Source organism: Lagenorhynchus albirostris, chromosome 6, assembly GCF_949774975.1.
Source record: "Lagenorhynchus albirostris chromosome 6, mLagAlb1.1, whole genome shotgun sequence".
In the NCBI taxonomy this organism is placed as follows: Eukaryota; Metazoa; Chordata; class Mammalia; order Artiodactyla; family Delphinidae; genus Lagenorhynchus; species Lagenorhynchus albirostris.
The window spans coordinates 29,028,058-29,051,480 of NC_083100.1; the positions used below are offsets into that span (position 1 = coordinate 29,028,058).

At 40.3% G+C, this 23,423-nt stretch overlaps 1 protein-coding gene across 10 annotated transcripts in view; it reads left to right on the top strand.

The window, feature by feature from the left end:
* The window catches only part of KLF7 (KLF transcription factor 7), a 114,380-nt gene that overhangs the window by 31,186 nt on the left and 59,771 nt on the right, over positions 1 to 23,423 (top strand). For all 10 annotated transcript variants that reach the window (XR_009541090.1, XR_009541085.1, XR_009541086.1 and 7 more), the window contains one exon: positions 9,401 to 10,031. Coding sequence is in view for 3 of the 10 variants with exons in the window: in XM_060152222.1 (XP_060008205.1) it covers positions 9,401 to 10,031 (631 nt within the window). In the remaining 7 variants the exon portion in view is untranslated. The remainder of the gene's footprint in view (positions 1 to 9,400; positions 10,032 to 23,423) is intronic.

The window sequence follows — 23,423 nt, forward strand, 5'->3', positions numbered from 1 at the left end:
ATGTATGTATACGTATTTTTTATGGGAGGTAGAGGAAGGATATATTTAATTTACCCGACTGAGAAGGATATAACAATGGTCCAGAAGGGAGTCAATGAAATGAGCTTGCTTTAAAAAAAAAAAAAAAAAAAATCCCAGTAGCCTGAGTCAGCCTGTGCAAGTGATTTGGGAGAGGAAGGGGAGATGATGTCATGGGTTCGGCATGTTCCGATCTTGGCCACTCAGTGCAGAGGGGCCCAGGGAGTTTGGGGAGGGTGTGTGCGTGTGTGTGCAAAGTTCACAGGAGCGGGTAGGGGGGTGAGTAAGAGCGGGTTGTAAAACAGGATTAATAACCCCTTGTCAGACCTTTCCCTGTTACTGTGTTTTTCAGTAATTTTGGTTTGAATGAAGGCTCTCTAGCCAATTAATGTTTATTTGTTTCCTTTGGCAAGACCCATTGGGGGAAGGGATGAGATTGGTGAATTTAAAATTTTTGTTTTGTTTTTGCATTTTGGAAGAAGAGGCAAGTAACGTGAGTGTGGGTTTTCAATGAAGGCTCCCCTGCCCACCCGCCCCCTCCCAGCCGCAATCCACCCCTTTAAGAGGCAGGAGGCAAGACATGGCCAGCTGGTGCCTTGAACTGACACAGGTGCAGAGGCAGTGGGGGGGTGGCGAGCCAAGAATAATTACAGGTTTCTGAACCATCAGGCCCCTCCTGACACAAGCGCTCATCGCAAAAACTGCTCTTTATGGAGAATTAATGGTGAAGCTGAGCAACTGTCAGGATCATTGTTCTCGCGAAGCATCACCCCTCAGGGGGGAGGCCTTCTCCCGAGTCCTTGGGCTCTCATGAGTTGCTGGAGCAGGGTGCCCTTCTTCTCGAGCAAGGACTGGTTGGCCCTCTCCCGCGCAGTGATGGGCTTTTCCTTTGGGGGTGTCTCTTGTACATTTTTTTTCTTTCTTAAACCACACTCTCAGCCTAGATCTGGGTCTTTGCTCTAGTGTAGGATGATTTTTCCTTGACTATTAAGGCATGAATTTTATTTTGTCTATGAAAGTATAATAACTGAAGCAGAGACATCTAATGAAACTTACTTTCAAGCTCTAAAGTAACAAATGGGATTTCCTCCAGTGTGTGTCAAGCTAAATGGAGACTTAGCTGGGAAGCAAGTTGATAGTGGACCCCAGCATGTTCTGTGATCTAGCTGTGATGAGCAGTGGTGTCTCTCCATGACTCAGAAGTTGAATTTAGTTATAGTTCAGTGGCCAAGTGAGAGCGAGTGACTCTCCTTAAGGGCTGATGTAGGGTAGGTGCAGTAATTGTAGGTAGAGGCCAGAGTGATAGACTTCTCATTGGTGTGTTCTGAAAAGTAACATATGGAAGAAGAACCCTGAACCAAGATAGGATGGCCTCTCGTGCATGGGCCACCTTGTCCCTAGTGGACACTGAATTTTAAGGGTCACAGACACTGTGAAGGAGAAAAGAGCTCTTCCAGGTTGTTGGAGGCCTGGGAGACAAGGAGCACAAGACGTGGGCCCCAACTCTGCGCAGGTTACATGGCTGTAAAATTCGCCTTAACTCTTAATTCGGATTTGAGTTGTTTGGTGGTTGTTGGTTTGTTTGTTTTTAATGCGCTGCAACTAAGGAATCCTTGGGAGATGAAAGGGATATTTGAGGCTGTCTATTTCAGAGACGTCACGCTCTCCCCAGGCCTTTAATTTTGTCTCCTTTCTCCCCAGCCTCCCCAAAGGAAAAATATACAACAAATATTTTCTTTGTATGTTGAAAATAGTTGGGGGAGGAGAAACACTGAAGGGGTTTTGGTAGAGATTTCCCAACTTTCATGTTTGTTTAGAATTCAGTTAATTTTCATAGCACTGTCTCTCAGAATTTACAGATTACTAGAGGGAAATACTTAATTTGGTTTCAGCTCCAGCAACCAGTCGATGTGAGAGACAGTGGGAAGGAATGGCATCTTACACTGGTTACAGTGCTGTGGTGGTTTTGCGGAGTTCAGCAGTTCTGACAGTGATGGGTAATACTGTTGTACCTCTGGGGTGTGCTGTTGATGTGGGTTCCTTTTTTTTAACCTAATAGCTAAAAAACGCAGTAAGAGATTTTCACTTATACCATATACTTGCTCACCCACAATTTCTAGACAGAATTTATTCTCTCCTAACTTTCCACCCAAATATTTTCTGGCAGTGAAAGTCAAGAAAAAGTGAATGTTTGTTTAAAATCTATCTCTAGGTCTTACAAGTTTGATTCTTGTCACTGGTTCATACCTCCTCTCTGCTACGAGTTAGGTTCACTGTTACATTCTCCTCCTCAGAACTGCTTTGAAATGTCGAAACCCAGGAAGATGGGCAAAAAGTTGAGGTGCCTGTTATGTGAGGTTCTCCCACAGGCTTACTGAGTTTATCAATTATGGTGCTTCCTTTCCCTCCCCCAATCCCTCAGAAAAATTGGTACCAGAACTCTGGCCATGCTTTCAACTTCCTTTCCCATCTTTCAACTCTGACCTAATTTAAAAAGACTAGAAATGTGTCAGAACCATTACATCATACCATCCTTTGAAGGGGGAAAAAAAAATCACAAAGTTCCCATAAATATCAATCTTTGCAATCCTATAGAGTTTTCAAGTTGGCTTGGAGTTAGAAGAATAAAGATTTTGCCAAAAAGTGTAAAGTGTGAACTTAGTTAATAATATGTTAGAAAGAATGAGTATTTTAGAAGATTGCTTTACAAAAGAAGCACAAATTACCCTACTGTCAGTAGCTTGTTTTGTGTCACTTTGAATTTCCATTCTGGGTTGTGTGTGAATTTCAGAGCACAGAAAAGTAATTAAGCTTTGGGACACTCCCAGGAGAAAGGTAAGAGCTTCATCTCCCTGTTTCTATACTTCAGACTCTTTGGGGACTGTGGCACCATGGTTAATAGCACGTGACAAAACCACACATAATGAATGTCAGGAAGGGGCTCCCATGGGCAGCTAAGTGCAGTTCACCTGTGTGTGCAGTTCACTGGGTGAGCATTCTTTCTGGAGCCAAAATTCACCCCTTCCTTGCTGGAAGCATCGGCATTATCATCATCATCAACATCAGTAGGTCAAGGTCTGATCTCAGAAGAAGCATGACTTTGCAAGTTTCCATGAAGGAGATTGCTGTTATCTCCCCATATTTTTGCCTCTATGTTCTTTCCCCAGTTTGTTTGATCTCTGTTCTTTTAACTCTTGGATCTTTTAAGTGAATGAAATAGGTGGAATACTTAGAATGAAGGGCAGCTGGCTAAAGGGAACACAAATGACTGATAATTGATTATGAACACAGGTAGTAGTGTAGGTGGCACTTTATTTCAATGACTATATTATTCCAGAAAGAAATCATTAGCAAAATGCCATTTCTTTTATTTCTTCTATTTCTTTTTTGACTCACTAACTCAAGTATATGTGGATCCAAAGACTACAAATAACTACTCCTAGTGACACAGTTATTGAGTGGTGGCAAGAATATTGGACCAATGGCTTTGTCTTATGTTCTAATTAAAAGACAGAAAAAAAGCCTAGAACTTTTTGTGTTTTAAAAACATTTGGCTTTAAACGGATGGCATTGAGGAGGCTGGACTAGAGTCTGCCCCAACCAAACATGGGTATAGTTTCAGTGGTGGTGATGGATGGGGGTTGTGAGGCAAGCTTATGTTTTAGAAAGTTCTTACAGTGCTACACCACTTCAAATACTTAGACATATCTCCCATCTGAGATAGCAAAGGTAGAATTTAGCTCTAAAAGATTATTTTTATTGTTTGAGACCTATGTGATTTAAACAATATGGTCATTGCTTTTAAGGAGATCATAATCTTAATAAACCAGACATGCTACCAATTTATGGACCCTTAGATTCATTTTGGAGACACAGTTTAATTGTCCAGGATTGAGGAGGGTTGTCTTTCAACACTTGACAGCCAGCATATTTTCTTAACTCTGTGTTTCCTAAACCAGGCTTCCTGAAAGAGATAGACTTTATGCTGAACTTTGGATGAAAGAATGATTAGTGGGAGAGAAAATAAAAGATTGTGTCAAGCATATGGGCATGAGGGGAAGTTAAGGAGAGGAAAAATAGGTGAGGGAAACCCTTTAGGGGGAGGGTTTTAGGGGAAATGGCAAAAGCACCTGGAGATATTTGCAATCTTGACTGGCAATTTTCATGTAAATTATGATGAGATAAGGACAGGTTGAACAAGAGCCATTTGGTAACCTTGGCATCATCATGCCCACATATGACCAAGTTTCTTGATCCTGTGAAAGTAACTACCTCTTGCCAACAGCAGGGAGATTTTGGTGAACTTAATTTGTCCTGCAAGACTTGGATTATCCTGTTTTCTGTCAAATTCTGCCTGTGCATCCTATCATAGAAGTAGCAGGTATGGCAGTTAACAGGTTTGAATTTTTTTCTTTTTTAAAAACTAGGTCTTGGATTATCATTTTAATAAGCATGTTTCAACAAGAAGGCTATGAAGAGAATGGAGAGTATTTTAAAATATTTCAGGGTGATCATTTCAAAACCAAATTCAGGTGATGTTTGTTAGGAAACTAGAAGAAGCCATGCATTTTGAAATTGAGATATTGGACAGCCTTCACAAAACTCATCTGTGACTCATAAATAATAAGAAAGTCACTTTGCAGTTGGGTGCGTTTCCTCCCCATTGCTGACGGTAGTGGATTTTTGAGAAGGTGGAGGCTGATCCAGTGGCTCAAACCCTAAGTTGTATTGTTAGGTCAGGCTGAGGAAAGCCTCATTTCTCCAAGGTGAGGTACCAGACAGCCATGATTTATGTCATTAAATTGACATCTGCTGACTCCAATTTGGAGTTTGCTGGCTAGTGTCATTGGGACAGAGTAAATCTCTGGTTCTGGTGGACAAACAAACATTTGAACTCTGTATCGAAATTTGCAATCTGGAGACACTCCTAGTGTGCCGATGGGCATTTCTTCTCTCTCTCTCTCTCTCTCTCTCTTTTGAAAGTATTTAGACTTATATTAAGTCGCAAAAATTGTACATAGAGTTCCTGTATACACTCTTTGCAGCTTCCCTTAATGTTACATAATCATAATACAAGTATCAGAACAAGAGATTAACCTTGATAAAATACCATTAACTAATTTATACACTGTATTTGAATTACATTATTTTTCCCACCGGTGTCCTTTTTCTCATCCAGGATCCAGGCAGGGATCCATTGCATTTAGTTGTCTTATCTCCTTAGTTTCCTGCAATCTGTGACAGCTTCTCCTTTGTTCCTCATGATCTTCATACTTTTAAAGAATACCAGCCAGTTATTTTGTAGAATGGCCCTCAATTTGTATTGGTCTCATGTTTTCTCATGATTAGATTGAAGTTAGGTACTTTTGGCAAGAATGGCACAGAATAATGTTGTGCCCTTTTCAGCCTATCATGTCCGGGGAGCATGATATCAATACGCTGCAAAATTTTATCATATGGTGAAGGTGGTGCATGCCAGGTTTCTCTACTGTAAAATTATTATTTTTGTCTTTGTAATTAATAAATATCTTGTTGGGTGGGTGCTTTGAGACTAGGCAAATATCTTGTTTCTCATTATACCTTCATCTATTAATTTTAGCATCCATTGGTGATTCTTGCCTGTACTCATTACTACTTTGTTGTTTGACTAATGGCGATTTTCTATTTCAATACTTCTATTTTCAATACTTCTATGTTTATTAATTGTAATTTTACTATAAGTAGGAGCTGATCTATCTCCTCCATTTATTTATTTATTCAACCGTTTATTTATATCACTATGGATTCTTGGATATTAATCATGTTCCATGGGTTAGAATCTGTTATCATTATTCATTTTTGTTGCTCACGTTGCCTAGATTTGGACTTTGAGAACTCCTTCAGGTTGGCTCATGAGTCTTTTTGACATGCCTCCATCACTTTATGAGCACTTCTTTACCTTCTGGTATGACAGTATATTCTAGTCTCATCTTTATTTTCTTTGCCTCAGCCTTTCAATCAACTATTTCTCCAAGGCACTCTGGTTCCCTTTATTGGATAGTGATATTTAGAAACCAAGATCTTCATGCCAGGTGTGCTCACTGCTACTGGGGTGTCTTTGCTTGTAGACTCTTCTCATTGATGGAGCTACGAAATACATGTATATATAAACATACATGCATATACACATTTATTTCTATACATACCTCTGTGTGTATATGTATTAAAATCTCTGAGTAAATACTGATACCTTAAATTCCAATTAAACATCATAGGCGTTTCTTAAGGGAGTTCTTATAATTATTTTTCAAAAACATTGGTGATAAACGGTCTCTTTTGCTTGGAAATAATCTAACATTGAAATCCTCCTCCTCATTAACATTTTAATCTCCAACACTCCTGTTGAGTTTCTGGTTGACAAAGTCTTCTTTTCTATCTAAGCTTCATCTCCAGCAAATATTACAAGAAGTAGATTTCTCAAGACAAAAATATTCCATAATGTTTTCAGAGGGCTACTCAGCACATTCTGATGGGTACTCATGCTTCTCTAACTCTCAGATGGAATAATAATGCCTTGTATTAGGATTGCAAGTGATAACCTCTCTTAAGTGGTCCAGATTTTCCCACATTTAATCATGGGAAGTATCTCCATCCTTAGATAATTAGTGTGATCCATGTGTTCTGGGATTCAATCTGGGATTCAAACTAGGGCATACTGGGTAGGTTATTTTTGTTTGTTTTTTTTTGGTACGCGGTCCTCTCACTGTTTTGGCCTCTCCCGTTGTGGAGCACAGGCTCTGGACGCGCAGGCTCAGCGGCCATGGCTCACGGGCCCAGCCGCTCTGCGGCATGTGGGATCTTCCCGGACCGGGGCACGAACCCATGTCCCCTGCATCGGCAGGCGGACTCTCAACCACTGCGCCACCAGGGAAGCCCTGGGTAGGTTATTTTTTATCCTCCCTGAAGAGTGTGTAAATGCATTTAGAATATCTCAGTTCCTTAGAATTCCTTAGAGTATGAAGAGATCTGAGCTTCCTAATAATCTCAACAATTTCTTAGTGACTTTTGATTCTGTGAGCTAAAGATATGTAAGATGACATGACATCCGAAAGCTGTATCCACAGACACTGGTGACTGTGATTGTGAAATCGTCCTTGTTTGTGAGGCCGGGAAGGACCTCTTATAACCTATGATTCAGCTGATTTCTACCTGAAACATATCTGTGTCTCTATGGTCTGGTAATGCTCTTTGGGCAAAGCTAAAGGAGTATTACAATTATGTTCTAGAAGACATGTATTAGTGGTCATTTCTAGGATTGCTAGCCTCAGCCTAGTCCAGGTTAGTGTCAGCAGGTGGCTTTTGTAGAGTGGAGTAGAATAGAATGATCAAAATAATAGTATAAAGTTGATTTTATCTTTGTTTGATAGACATTATGTACCTGATGGGTACCAGACACTGTACTTGGCAGATGATGGTTTAAAAAGGGAAGGGGAGGTTTCAGGGGTAATATCTTATAATTCAGAAGTGAATTGACTGGGGCTAACACTGAGGGTTTCAATATTGGAAAGAAGTAAATGATAATTTTTAGCAATGAGATGGAAAAATGAAAGGGAAAATCTCTGAAACATAGAATTCAGAAAAGGGGCAAATAAGGATAAGACAAATTCCTAGACCTGAGAAGGTGGTAGTACTTGTTTCGGATATAAAGTGGTGGGAAGCTACTCAGCAAGAGCTATTATTTAATCAATAAGCAAAATAGAATCAAACTTACTTTTCCAATAAGCTTTACTTGATTAATACCTCCATAATATAGAGTACAGAATTCATTGTCCACTCATCCCCTAAGAACTTATCAACATACTTTATTGTTATGTTATTTGGTACCACTTTGCTTATAAATTCATGTAATTTTTAGCTGGTAATTGTTTATTCTGCACCTACATCACATGGATCTATCACCGTCTTCTTCTTCTAACATACAGAAAGCCTTGCACCTTGCTGTGAACACAGTAGTTGAGTGAACACTTGTGACATGAGGGTTGAATGAAGATTGGAACCATTCATTAGTTTATCCTATTAAAAATCAATAGTGAGACCCAAAGGTGATTCATTGTTAAAAATCTGCTTTTCTTATTCAGTAATGCAGAGTTTTACCAGAAGGCTGATTAAAAACCAATCTTTTGAAATGTCACCAAAATAAAATCCTTGACAGATACAACACAACTAGGTATATCATTAAAATAGATTCTTAACAGAATAAAAACCTAGAATCAGAACATTGGTTGAAAACATAGAAGCTCTACAGAGACAGTAAATTAGGAGCTAGTCACATTTTAAATTTGCCATCAGTGTTTTCTTTGTTGAAGCCCCAGAAGTTAGAGCAAATTGAACTGATAGTATAAGTTAGCACCATGGTTTTCTACCAGATTCTGGAAGAGTAGGATTAAGTGAGGAGAGCTTTTAGATTATAAACTTAAAATCCGCTTTGGCCATAATAGCGCTTCCCCCATCTTACAAAGACTTACATGTACCATGGATGAAGATTTGTTGAAACTCTGAACCTTTCTGTTTTTTTGGTTTCTTTTTCCTCACTTCTTTACCGGGTGAAAACTTTATGTTGAAATAGATTGTGTCTTATCTGTACCAATTCAAATAGCTATGATTGAACTTATTTTTATTGTGGAGTCAGAGATGTCAAACTATTATAATGGGACTCATGCTCCTTGCCACACAGTATGTAGCAATTGTATTTTGAATAACTTGCTGTAAACAATGGGGGTTTTGTCATGTGCATCAAAGGTTTTATACAAGGCGTTCTTTAGAACAGTGTCCATTCCTGCTGGTTAGGGAATCCATTCCCAAGGCAGGGCTTGCTGTTGGTTCAGCTCATGACTTAGTTTGGGTGGGCATGGTTTATTCTAAAGGGCAAGTTGGAAAACTGGTCTATTTTTGTGACTTGCTAAAGTCTATTTGAAAAATTAAGTTGGACTGTGGGGAGTCTTGATATGAAAATCTTGTCTGATTCTATTTGCTTCTTGCTTGCGCGGGAACTCCTAGGGAGGCTTAGAGCATCTCACCTGCTGAATTGGATTGTGGAGCATGAGACCATTTTAACATTAAATGTTCTCAGGGAACTTGATGGTGTGAGATAGCCCTTCTGGGCTTCTAGTTCCCCATTAACTATAGTAGTTGAACTCATATCATGTGACCCTTGTGAACCCTTCAGAAGTGTCCAGGGAGAAAATAACAAGGTCAGACCTTTCAACAAGAGAATTTCAGATACGAGCCATGAAACATTCTCTGTTCCTTCCTGTATCTTCTTCCTCAGCCTGTCAACATGTGGTCTCGTGGTGTTCTTTGCTTCTGATGGCTGTTTCTCTCCCTCCCTCCTTCCCCTCTGCAGACATGCCTTGAATTGGAACGCTACCTGCAGACGGAGCCTAGGAGGATCTCGGAGACCTTTGGTGAGGACTTAGACTGTTTCCTCCGTGCTTCTCCTCCCCCGTGCATTGAGGAAAGTTTCCGGCGCTTAGACCCCCTGCTGCTCCCTGTGGAAGCGACCATCTGTGAGAAGAGTTCGGCAGTGGACATTTTGCTCTCTCGGGACAAGTTGCTATCTGAGACCTGCCTCAGCCTCCAGCCAACCAGCTCTTCTCTAGACAGCTACACAGCCGTCAACCAGGCCCAGCTCAACGCAGTGACCTCATTAACGCCCCCCTCGTCCCCTGAGCTCAGCCGCCATCTGGTCAAAACCTCACAGACTCTCTCAGCCGTGGATGGCACAGTGACGTTGAAACTGGTGGCCAAGAAGGCTGCACTCAGCTCAGTAAAGGTGGGAGGGGTGGCAACAGCAGCGGCAGCCGTGGCGGCAGCTGGGACAGTTAAGAGTGGACAGAGCGACAGTGAACAAGGAGGGGTAGGGGCTGAGGCATGCCCCGAAAACAAGAAGAGGGTTCACCGCTGTCAGTTTAACGGGTGCCGGAAAGTTTATACAAAAAGCTCCCACTTAAAGGCCCACCAGAGGACTCACACAGGTAGTGGTACAAGTTGGCCGCACGTGGTTTCTTCTTTTTCCTCCTTTAGCCTCATGATGGGAAGGGCTTCTCTCTGTTCCGAGAAGTGGCATCCATGCCAACTAGGAGGTGCAGAGAGGCAGGTGGGCCTGGGTGGGGAAGCAGGCGACTCACTCGTTACCTTAGGATCTCCAGGTGTCCTGAGCACAGGACATGGGTTTGTCACTCACTGGCTCGGAGACACTTTCAGAGGCAATAATTCTACAACCATGGTGTAGAATCAGACACTACTGAGGATGCCTGAACAGGGGCTCTGGTGGTGTGACTCACAACCGTACGTGATATGTGCACCTGTCACTTTCCTGGTACTTTTCATTGTTTTATCAGTGTAATTTTGCAGTTTGGATCAACAGTGGAATCCTAGGAGGTACATTTGAAATTCACAATTGAGCAAGGTAGCCAAGGTGTCCCTATTCACTCTTTTTCCAGCATCCCTGATTTTTCATCAAAGTCACCAACAGCAGGAGGGTTTCAGAGTTCATTAGAGGTGATCATTCTATAATTAATTGGCATCTCCTCTTTTGCATTGTTCTCTGGCGCATGCTTTATGGAGAGATGGCAGAATTGCTTTTTAATGAGCTTGTTACTGAGAAGTTGCTAAAGTGATTACATTGCTGTGTGTGTGGTGAGGGTGCTGGGGACCAGTGGGGACTGTATATTTTCCTCAGGACTTCTGTGGTGACTCCCAGGAATCATGTTGATCTTGGGAGCAATGGGATAATTTGGTAGAGGGGGGTTTGCAGAGAAAAGAGTGAGATTAGCATATTCCTTGAATCTGGTCTTTGTTCTCTGGTTTGAGTTGGAAGCTTAGGGCTGGTGGCTCTTCTTGGGGTTAGCATTGTAGGAGCAATTACTATCATTGGGGTTTTTTTAATGAGTCCCTGACAGTGTATTGCTGGTATGGTTTTTGCATACTGCGTGCACAGTACAAGCTGAACAGGGAAAACCTCCGAAAGTATAAACAGCAGAATCAGAGTGTTGTCAGGGAGAAATAGGGGATTGGATCTAGGCTAGGAGATGTGTTGGTGAGAGTTCTTTTCGGGCTCACTGCCTGTCTTCCAGGTACTCTGTGGTGGTTTGTGGGCTGTGTCACCAAGGAAGAGTACAGTGCAAAGTTCATTGGCTGGAAAATCAGGAAAACCTGGGTTCTACTCCAGTGCTATTACTAACTAGCTTTGTGACCTTGAGCACATCGCTTTACCTCACTGGCGGCCTCATTTTCCACATCTGCCAAACAATCTGGATCTTAAGGCCCCTCTCAGCTTTAATCTTCTGGGGGGAGGGGGTCTGTGAAATGTCTTTGTGCAGGACAGAGAAGCTTCCCTGAGGTAGGAGTACATAATGTGTGACTAGAAGCCATCACCACCACGAACCTGGAAGGTACTCCCACGGGGGGATGAGTGTGGACGTTGCTTCTTCACACCACAGGACTTAGGCATGCTGTCCTCTAACTCCGAACTGACTTTCCCTTCTGCCCTTGCTTGGTTCATGGGAAGGTCCCCTAAGGTAACTTTTGAACCTGTGGCTCAGGTTCAGGTGCCACTCAGGGTTCCCATTGGAGATTGGGTTCAAGTCCTCCAGTCCACATACATCAAGGCGAAAGCTTCCTGCAATTTTCAGCTTTTTTTTTTCCTCTCTCTGATATTGTCCTGGAGGTCGTTTTTATTTATATGTCTTTCTTTCTCAAGTCAATGAGTAAAGTACTGAGAAGACATTGCAGTGCTCCCAGGCTTCAGCCATGACTCATCTCCTGTTCCCCGCAGGAAACCAGAGAAGGCAGGATGAGGCAAGAAGGTTGAGCATTGTTGGGGGTGTGGAATTCATGCTTATGAGCACATTTTTTCATTACTGACGTGAGACAGGCTATGTCCTGCCTAGTGTGAGACTGGACGGCTCTGGGGAAGCAGAGAGTCTTTTTTGGGGGTGAGTCCAGAGCATTTTCTTCTTTTCCCTATCCCCTCTTTCCAATGGATGTGTTAGAAGGATAACTCTGAGGAGTGATGCATATTTTGTGCTTTGTTTTTTGGGCATTTTCTGTTCAGAGTGATTATCAAGGTGGAGCTCATTATGTTTCCCAGCACCTGCAACCTCTTGCCTTATAGCGAATTAAAGTGGAAAGACTCCTCCCCGTGGGGAGTTTACCCAAGAAGGCACCATGCATTATTAGAAAGGCAGTACCGCAGAGTGGTTAAGAGCAGGGCTTTGCAGTCAGAGAGACTTGGGTTTGAATTCTGGCTCTACAACTTCCTAGATTTATGACCTGGATACATGATGTATCTTCCCTGAGCCTCAATTTCCTCATCTGTAAAAGAGGGATAATTTACCTCCTAGATTGTTTTGAAGATTAAATGAGTAAACATATGTAAAATACTTGGCAGATGGTAAGAGCTCGTTAAGGATAGTCATGGGGTTGGTTATAGTTGTGACTATTGCCGATGATCTTGATTAGCAGTGATTTTGTGCAAAAACAGCTTTATGTAAACTAGAAATAAACCACTTAAAGTTAAATGCCACCAAAGAACAAGAAGCTTTTCTTTCCTCACTTCCATAATTTCAGTGTAGGGGTGATGATACAAGGACATTACTCATGGAGGGTGAAATTGGACATGCAGGCCTTGGCCCATTGAAGTTGGCAGTAATGTAGAGCATGACTTTCCTAAAACAACACAGGAAGCAATGGCCTTGCACCCTCCAGAAGCATTTTGCCAGTAAAACCTTCTGCAGAGACAAGCATGGAGGGAAAAGTAGGTGCTTTGAGAAAGAGAAAGGATAGGAGGGGAGGTAGAAAGGATAGGAAGGATAGGAGGGGAGGTAGAAAGGATAGGAAGGATAGGAGGGGAGGTAGAAAGGATAGGAAGGATAGGAGGGGAGGCAGAAAGGATAGGAAGGATAGGAGGGGAGGTAGAAAGGATAGGAAGGATAGGAGGGGAGACAGAAAGGATAGGAAGGATAGGAGGGGAGGCAGAAAGGATAGGAAGGATAGGAGGGGAGGCAGAAGTGGAGATGGGGGATTAGGAGAGGGAATCTGAATTAATTTGGATGAAATGGATGAGAATTGGAAGTATTTATTTGGAATTGGTGTGAAGGGGGCACATGGGGAACTGAAAAAAACAAAAGTGATAATTTATGTGGTGTGGATGAACTAAGAATAATGAAAAAAGCATGAAGGATGGAATCAAATTAAGTGCAAACATATCAAGGAAGTAGACTAGTAAAAAGCTTGAGGGCAAAGGTATACAGTGATGGGAATTCAGGTTGGAGACGAGTCTGCTGCTAGAAGTGAATGGAGTAGGAAGAGCCGCTGACCAAGTGTTGAAATGAAGTTTAAAAAAATTGGCTCTGGGGCTTTCCTGGTGGCGAAGTGGTTGAGAGTCCGCCTGCCAATGCAGGGGATGCGGGTTCGTGCCCTGGTCCGGGAAGATCCCACATGCCGTGGAGCGGCTGGGCCCGTGAGCCATGGCTGAAGGGCTCTGGTTGGATTCAGGCAAGCTGTTTTAACACAGGGCTCACTTTAATTCAGTGAAAATATTTTCTTATCCTTCAGCTGGGGAAGTGTTCTGGGACATAGAGAGAGAGAGAGAGAGAGAGAGAGAGAAAACCATCCAGGAGAAAGAGGGAAAATATTGGCATTTTGTTCTCTAGAGTTATATATATGATCTATCTCTTCTATATGGTAATATGTTGAAAAAGAGACACTTGCAAATGTGAAATAAAATGTGTGGGTCTCTGTCTATGCATAAAGAAAGACAATACGTTGTTGGTAACATGGACTTCCTTGCATTGAAGAATTTTTAAAAGTGTTATCCATTTAATCTTTATACAGATAGGATTTACTGAGCTGGAAAAGATATGCTGCTGCTTCTTTTTTTTTCCCTTCTGTGTCTGTTTTTTGAGGATGCTGAATCCTTCAAACTTTTTGCCCTGGAGGATGTTAGGCAGTGAGGTGGCCTTTCTTTTTTTCAGGTAGCAGATGTTCAAGTTGGTAGCTAGGGCACAAATACTGGTTGCCCAAGGAGGTGAAGTGAAGGATGGGGGAGCCAGGCTGGGGGTTGCAGAAGATGAGGCAGGGACTGGGACAAAAGGAATATTGTGAAGTAGCAGAATCTTAGTGAAAGGAAGCATATAAAAATGGACATATGGTTTATTCATTGGGAAGAGCACTTAGTGCTGGCATGAGCGTAAAAATGTCCTTTAGCAGCCAAGCCATTACAGACCTTTCTCTCCCACTCTGTTTTCTGGTCTTTGTATAATATATTTTTCTTTCTCAATAAGTCAACCATTATGTTCATAGTTTTATTCATCTTCTTGGAGACAGCTAAATAATTCTTATATTTTGACACAGGGGAATCTCTCACTTTCAATTAAAAAAAACCACTTTATTATGCTTATTTTCAGCAAAAATCAATTTGTTAAAATGTTAGTAGTTTCTATTCAAAATGAGAAAGAATAATATTCCACATTTCTTCTTGATCACTGCTGAGTAGGAAAGGAAGAAAGTCTGTGATTGAAATGGTGCTTTGTGTTAAGTGAACAGACTTTTCTAATATGGAAATTCATATAAAAGCATGTCCACATTTACACTATTAAGATGAGTCAGGTTGGTAAATTCTGGACAAAGGCCAGCAATGAAGTCTTTGGTTGTTGGTCACAGAAGAGGAAGAAAAGAGGCCACGTCCTCTCTTGTGCTACTTGGAGAGCTCTCTATAGACTGGGGTTGCTTTAGCCTAATCCATGGGTGGTGATAGGACATTCTAGATTTTGCACTGAAAAATATAAAAGTATGCTTTCTAAGTGAAAAGATAAAAAGAACGTGCAATTTACTTAGCATTCTATATCTGCTTTGGGGTGGTCATAATGAATCAAGATGTGGCACAATCTCTAAGTTTAATTAGGATTTAGGGAAATTGTTTTTAAATGGAAAGGTGAGTAAAAACATTACAAACAAAAAGATGAGTGTAGTATTTAAGAGGCAAACAAAAGTGCTTATTTTATACATATAATGAAAGTTCTTTAAAGTTTGAAATATAATTTATTTTACTTTTCAACAAATACTTATAAACACTTGCTATATGCCAGGTATTGTTCAGAGTATTAAGAAACAAAATTTGATTGAGTAAATTTTAAAGATCTTACTGGCTTTATTTAGTGATTCATGAATTGGGCAGCATCTCATCTAACAAATAGAAAGGAATTCTGAAGCACTATGCAAAACAAAAGACTTTTATAGACAGAAGGGGCTGGACAAGGAAGTTGTACCAGCAAAGAGTCTGATTGTTTGTGGCAAGGTCACCTTCCTTTAGGGGATGACAGGGATCTATCACGAAAATTACCTTTCTAGTGCTGATCAGGTAATTCCAGATTGACTGGTTTAAGATTCCACTCTTGCGGCCGGTGAACCTATATTAAAATTGTAAGTTTCAGTTTGGTGAAGTGGGGCTTAGCACAAGTGACTCCATTTTGGGCCAGTTGTCTCTTTTTTTAACAATTCTCCCTTTCTGATCAAACTCAGCCTTAGAGATGTGATCAAAATTTAACGCATTAATGCCACTCCCAGCTACTGCTCTGAAGATCTCACAGTTTTTGCTGATTCTCTGTGTGCTATTCACAGGTCATGACTTAAGTTTCACACTTTTTAAGTTGGTCATTCTCTTCATCCCTTTTCTGACATTTCAGTCTTAGGGTGTTACTTGCTTGGTGGTTAGTGACCATGAACATGCACTTAAACGTGCATTTAAAGTGCACCAGGAAGACTACTATGATTATTGTAAGCAAGACAAATTCCCAGTGTCTGGAGTGCACTTCAGAGCCATGCTCCCCAAGACCCAAACCAAGCAAAATCAAATACGTCAAGGAAGACCTCATTGAAGGAGTCACTTTTTAAAGCCAAGTGACTTATTCAGTGATTTTATGTAGCTGAGTTTCAGCTTCCCCAGAAGTGTTAATCCAAGTGCAGCAAGTGGTATTGGATGCAGCACAGACACCTTATTGTTCAGCTAAAAGATAATCAAGGGCTATCCCATTATCAAGAACAACCTTGGTCAGAGTCTAAGGAATTTTCTTGGGCAGCTATTGCTTTAGCAGTGGATTTTGCAATACTTTCAAGAGTTAAGGAAGGTTCCTGATCATAGTCTCATTTGTACTCACTTCTAACCAGGGAAGTAAGTGCCTGCCAAAGGAAGCGAATCCTGAGTCCTGAAGCCTTCTGATAGGTCCCTTCTAACTTGACAATGTAAGTCAGGGGAATTGACCAATGAGGTGCCTCAGTTTGATTGTGGATGGTTAGGGGCACAGTTAGGTAATCTAAGAGGCATTGCCTGGTTATGTACCAGCCATCTAGGTATGCATAAGCCCAAGGAGAATGATAATCACCACAGACAAAGATTAATCATGTCAGGGCACAAATCATTCCCATGAAGATGGCACTGTTAACGGATTCATTTGCAGGGATCATTGCACTTGCCCATTCAAGCCAGGGGTCAGTTAGTTTTTCAGTGCATTTGGAAAGTAAATCTCCTAGCCCCAAATAAAAAGTTGTTCTAAATTCCTTGCAAAAATGGGTGCAGCTGGTAAGATCTTTTCACGATTGGGGTAAGATCTGATTTAGATAATCATAAGAACGTCGAGGTGCAAATGTACTATGGTTTGTCTAGGTATTGTGTCTAGTTGGGCAAGTACAGCTATAATCAGAGAAAAGTAAAAACAAGGCACTGAATGTCCTGGCCATAAAAGTTAGACCCTCTAAGTGACTTCTAAGGGGGGTTCAATTGTAGTTTACAGGACATTAGGAATAGAAGAAAAATTGGTCGCAGGAAGGACCAGGGGGTCTCTAGCATTACGGACAGGTTGGAGTTTTTAATGGCAAATCCAGCAGTCTAAAAGGTTATCCCCCTTAGTAATGGCCTGGGAGATATGATGGTGGTGTCGTTCCAGGCCAATGCCACAGTAAAGGAAACAAAGAGAAGAAGAAAGGTTTTTAATGTTTCGTTAAAGTATGAAGTCTTGATTCAGCATCTTGGGTGGAAGCAGTCTATACTGATGTCAGCTACTTCTCTTCCTAGTCAGTTTAATTTGCAGGTCTCCAGAGTTTGCCCAGGAGCAGATGTCAGGTGGAACCTTCTTCAGCTGTGAGATATGTACCCAAGGTTCAGTGCCTTCTATTTTTGCAGCAGTGTCAGTGGTCAGAAGCACTTGGTAAGGTCCTTTCCATGAGTCTCACTTTTGCAAAAATATCAGAGTAAAACAATAACTGCCTGTAAATTATAAAAGACTTTAAAATGCCCACTGTTAAGATCTGATGAGAACTCATTTGCCGAGGAAGTGTATTTATTTCTGTGATATACATTTTAAGATAGTAACTGGAATTACGACTGATAACATTTTACCAGAACATTTAACATTTAAGAATTTCATACGATTTCTGGAACACTTATAACATATACAAATACAAAATAGAGAAGACTTATTGTTACCTATTTGGCAATGCTTCTTATTTAATTTAACATATCAAATAAGCCTATTTAGTTTAACATCTTTCTTTTTATGAGGAGACAGAATAAATCTCTTGAGATGTTCCAGGGGCCCTCTGGAAAATCCCAAAGAAAGTTTGAAGTCAAAAAACTTCACTTAGAATTTGATTTGGGGGGAAGTGTGTCAAAAATATCCATTTAATAGTGACAGTAGATACTGTTAAAGGCAAATACAGAAGGTTACATAGTTGTAAGCAAAACTTAGCTCTTTTAATATTGAGAAGATTGGGTTTTCTCAAGCAGTCAAAGACCTGATAAAGACAGTGTGAAGCACAGTAAGTTGCTGGTAAGACACAAAATCTTCACTGTCCAGGCAGATTACTTAAAAAATAAAGAAAATTTCACAATCCATTATCAAAAGCAGACTAAAAGTACAATAAAACCTTGTAATTTTAACAGAGAAAACCAATTCTAATTTTATACTAGTGTACTTTTGATATTAAAACTCATTTTTTTAAACGTAAATAAATTCATTCTAATCTTAGCCAGCCTGACTACACATAAAATTTGTTTCCAAGGTTCCTTTTCCACAAACTTTCTACAATTTTGTCCTATTTTTTTTTTCTCTTTCTCATTTTGGAACAATCAGTCATTTTACTTTCCTTACCTACTTTTCATACACAGTTGTTTTCCTTCACCCTTATTTTTTCTAAGTAGTTTTAATTACATATATTGATAATATTGAAAATAAGGAATGCATCCTTAATTCATAGTGAAAACTAAGATGTAAGAAATTGTGGACTGTCTCTTATATGGGCATTCTGTGGATTGGCAAATTTATAAATACATTTCATAATTTCTAGAAGTATATTCTTTCTCATAATAAATTTTCCAATGTAGCAAAAAAAAAAAACCCATGTCTACTAATAAACCCAAGTTTCTCAGTAATAAGAAGCTAAAAGATAAACCTGTGTTCAGGACTAATGTTCCAGTATTTATATGGAAATGATCTAGATAGTCAGTGACTATTCATCATTTAATTTAACTTAGCAAAACTCTAAGGTTTCAAGTTACCAAAAAGATTTGGGGAAACTATTTAAGTAGATATACCATAAACCATAGTTATTGCTGGCAAGTGGAAACGCTTACCCACTTGCATCTATTTAAATCACTTGTTCTTAACAGTTATGTTTAGATTACTCATGAAAATTTTATCATACCAAGTTATTTTTCTTGCTGAAAAATTTTGTAATGGAGATAACATGAACTTATTTGACTAGTAAACCCAGGTAGAATAAAATTGTATGTCTTCATTATTTTCAATGTTGATAACTCTAAAGACATATCTATTTTAATTAAGCCAACAAACTTAAACTAGCTTTTATTTACTGAAGATTATCCTAGGTCACGTGAACTTGAAAAACATTTGAGTTTTCATATTTCTGAGACTATGTTTAATTTATATAGCATTTGTTTAAACCAATTAAATGGAGCCCTTTACAAATTAATCTTAGCAATACCATCCAGAGGTAGAAAATACCACACATCTACAACACATATACAGTTGACCCTTGAACAATGTGGGGTTCAGGGGTGTCAACCCTCTGCATAGTGGAAAATCTGTGTGTAACTCATCATCCGCCCTCTGTATACATGGTTCCTCTATATCTGCGGATTCAACCAACTACAGATCATATAGTACTGAAATACTTACTCTTGGAAAAAACCTGCAAACAAGTGGATCCAAACAGTTCAAATCTTTGTGGTTCAAGTGTCAACTGTGTATATAGACACACATAAACATACAGACTGACTCAGAGACCTTAGAGCTTCCATCCTCAAATTTTAGCCATGAATTAGGTACAATAATACAAAACTCACTAGTTATATAAAATAAGTTGGATCAAAATTGTGTGTTTGGCAGATGGAATAAGTTAAGGCTCAGATGGCTAAAGCTTTTCACTAATATTTGTGATGAAGACACTTAAGATTTTTCATTCGTCTAAGTTCCAAATAACTCCCTACCCCCTTTTTTCCCTTTGGTAAGAATTACCTCCCTGGAGTTTGCATTTCAAAGAGATATGGCCTAGATACGATTTCCTGGAGAAGACCTGGTAGAACATTTACATCTCAAAGGCACAGGAAAAGAATGTAAGTTCGTCCAAGAAGGACTCTTGTTTCATAAGGCCAGAATTTTTACAATACCTACAAGTCTTTTGAGATGAATAGGGGAGGTTTGGGGATTGGACTTCGAATTGTTTTTAGAGCTGCATTTCTGGTTTTGCAAAAATTTGTAAGATAGGGGCAGTTGCTTTTAATTTCTCAAAGAAGTGGGTTGTAGCCTAAATGATTATCAAGCGGTTGATTTGCTTATTCAACCACATTATCTTCAATTTGCTTTTTTATATTGGGGAGAGGATTTCCAACTAAGATGGAAATGAAAATTTATGTTCTGGATTTAGAGCTGTTTGTCTTCGGAATGTTTTAGTAAATCCTTCCACAAAGGCATCAGAATAGTTTTTGTTATTTTATTTTTTTCCTCCTGGGTACCTAGTTTCATTTATCTTAGGGGAGAAGGTTTAAAAATTTTTTTCTGTCAGGCTCTGAATATCAGCTTCCAGTTTGGCCAGCTTCTGATCACAGAGCTATTTAAAAAATGCTTTCAAATATCTTGTCATTTTTCAGCTGACACACGCAATAAATATAAATAAATAAAATGAAATAAAAAATACTGGCAGTATTGAACAATCCTATGGACTCAAGAGATGTCCCCAAAGAGGGTGCAAAAGTTATTACCCTCCCAAGATTCAGAGCCACTCCCAAAGATAGCCAAAAGGAGAAAGAAAGAAAGAAAAAAACAATTCCCCTGAGGGCTGGCTGTATACCCAAGCTGCAAATGGGGTTTAACCCACATTTCTGTCCAGCCATATCTAGCTGCAAATGGGATGTAACCTACATTTCTGCCCAGTCATATCTTGAGGCCCTCAAATTGACAAGCCAAGTTCTCAGGACGTAAAACAAGACAAACAAGAAGGTAACAGCTGTCCTTGGAAGAGAAAGGATCAATAACCAATGGATCTGGATTTAGAAAGGAAGGGGCAATGTGAAATTTTATTTTCCTCTCCCAACTGGGCATAACAGACAGAAATTCAGGAGAGCTCCCTCTGGTAAGAACTCTCACTCTTTGCTGGCTTCTGCCAGTTTCCCAGGATCCCATCTGCAGGCTATAGTATTTACCAGAATTTGACAAGGTTTTTCCATTAATTTTAATTTTATTTTTCCTTGGCTGTTTAAGGGAATAATGTAGCAGTTTACCAGAAAATCTCTCGGAGTCCTGTCAACTCTGGGAGGGGTACATATGGGGACCTTCCTTTGAGGGTAGATATGGGGGTGTCTGTATGGCCACTAACTTGGCAGACTTGTTCAGTCCTGTAGTCTCTTCAGAATTGAAAGACAATTCAAACAGCAGACAGTAGAAGGAATGTTACAGCAAAAGGGGGTAAAGGGGAGCAGTAGGAACTGTGTCCCTCCTGTGGTCTTTGGTTTTAGGTACCTCTTGAGTCTTTTCATTAGCCTTTTATAACACATCTTTCAGTGAAGGTAGTTTGGAACTTTGGAGCCTTTTGGAGCCTCTGCCTGCCAATTACGGTAGGTATCCCATTCTATTTGTTTGATTTGGGAACCCTTGTTTTAAGGCACGCTTTCTTAAATGATCATGTCTAAATGGAACGTTCCCTATAATGGCCGTTGTAATTCTAGGTTGTCTTTAGTAAGGTTTTGCCATTGTTGTTAAGATATTTATAGCTTCCGGGACCATAGTTCTTAGACATAAAATAAGCAGGTGTGCCAGAGGTAGTGTACTCAGTTCTTTGAAACGTAAGGATCCTAATTTTTTTAGCTAAGCCTTGGGTCTCTCGGAGCCAGAATTAATACCCAAGAGGGATGTGGCACTGGGTTGGGGATTGTGTGGTGTTTTACAGCACACCTTGTTGTGTGGAAATTTTCTTGGGATCGGCAGGTGACCTGGTATCAGTCTAACCTGTTTTGTGACCAGTTTATCCTAACACAGGAGTCTTTTGAGTTAGGTGACAAGCGCTCTAACAGCTTTTAAGTGCTCGACGATACCCATCAATTTTGTGACTTTTGTCTTCTGAGATTCCCATTAGCAATAGTCTTTACCTCATATGCACACTAACATACCAGCAGTAATCAAAGACATGCTACTGCATACTGGCCAAGAGAAGGTGCTAGGTGGACACCACCAGTTGTTCCCAATGAGGAACTACAGACTAAACAGTCTCTAATAAATGGGGACTGTGGACTAACCAAGGGCTAGGGACTTGGGTTCCAGGTGGGACCGTCTGCCAGCTCACGCTGACCCACTAAGCCCCGAACTGGGGCTGTGGTCTAACCAAGGGCTAAGGATTGGCACTCTGTTAGAGCCTCCTGTCATACTAGACTGGCCCGTTAACCTTGCACTGGAAAGCCAATTGGATCAGGAGCTCAGTGCAAAGAGAGCAGAACTCAGAGCTGAGAGGAACTTACCCACAGCCCTTGAAAATGATGAGACAGAGAACTCAAAGGTTTACAGGTACCAGTGCCTGTGTTTCTCATTATCTCTGAAGCCATCAGAAGTTTCCTTTGGATCCCACCACTGCCTCCAAATCTGTTAAAAAACAAAATTCAACTGAGTAAATTTTAACGATCTTATTGGCTTTATTCAGTGATTCAAGAATTGGGCAGCATCCCATCTGGCAAATAGCAAGGAGCTCTGAAGAGCTCTACAAAATGTAAGACTTTTATAGGCAGAAGGTGGCAGGACAAGGAAGTTATACCAGCAAACAGCTGTTTGTGGCAAGATCATCTTCCTTTAGGGGGGATGGCAGGGGTCTCTCAGGCAGATTACCTCACTAGTGCTGACCAGGTAATTCCAGATTGACTTGTTTAAGATTTCATTCTTGGGGGAGGCTAAAACTGTAGTTAAGTTAGGTATTAAGTCTTGATTTGATGATGTGGGGCTTAGCACAAATGACTCCATTTTGGGCCTTTTGTCTTTTTTTTTTTTTAACAGAAATCTTTTACAAATATAACCCTTTAAGCCATATTAATCTAATGACACAGGTGCTATTCTTATTTCAAAGAGGAGAAAAATGAAACCAGGAGAGGTCAAGTAAGTCGTCCAGTGTCACAGAGGTCCTAGATGGCTGGTCCAAGATTCAAATCAGACAGTATTGCTGCAGTCCGAGCTCTTAACCTCTGTGCTAACTCATGAGGGGAAAAGAAGCCATACAGATATTTTTCTTCATAACCCATTCAGAGGAAATGAGAAACTTATCATTTAAATACAAATTGACTATGAAAACTACTTTAAGTGTCTTCTAAATAGGTAAGAACCGGCAGGATCCTTAAACATACTGCCTCATCAAGTGACTGAGAGCCAGAGCAAGGAAATTACAAAGGGATGATCTTCCGTTTCCAGGCCCATTACTGTTACTGCAATAGTTACTATTATTATGGTCATTACTATTAAACCGTTTTTTTTTAAATTAAAGAGAGACTTTCTTATAACATTCCCAATTCACTCATTAAAATGACAAATGTTAATAGTCTATCCATATGAAGTAATAAAAACAAGCATTATCACATATAGTGGAAACTGAGGACCAAAACTATAAATATGCCTTAGTCCAGTGTATACGACCTGCCACTGGCAGAATTAAAATTTGTACCATGTTCCTTAGGCTTGCATTCTATTTAGTAGAATTTAGTAGTATTCTTATTTACTTTGTTCATTCAGTCATTCTACAAACAGGTATTAAGTGCCCGTAGATGTCAGGTGCTGTGCCACAGAAATGACCAGCAGTTAAGAAGGGAAGAGCCAGTCAGA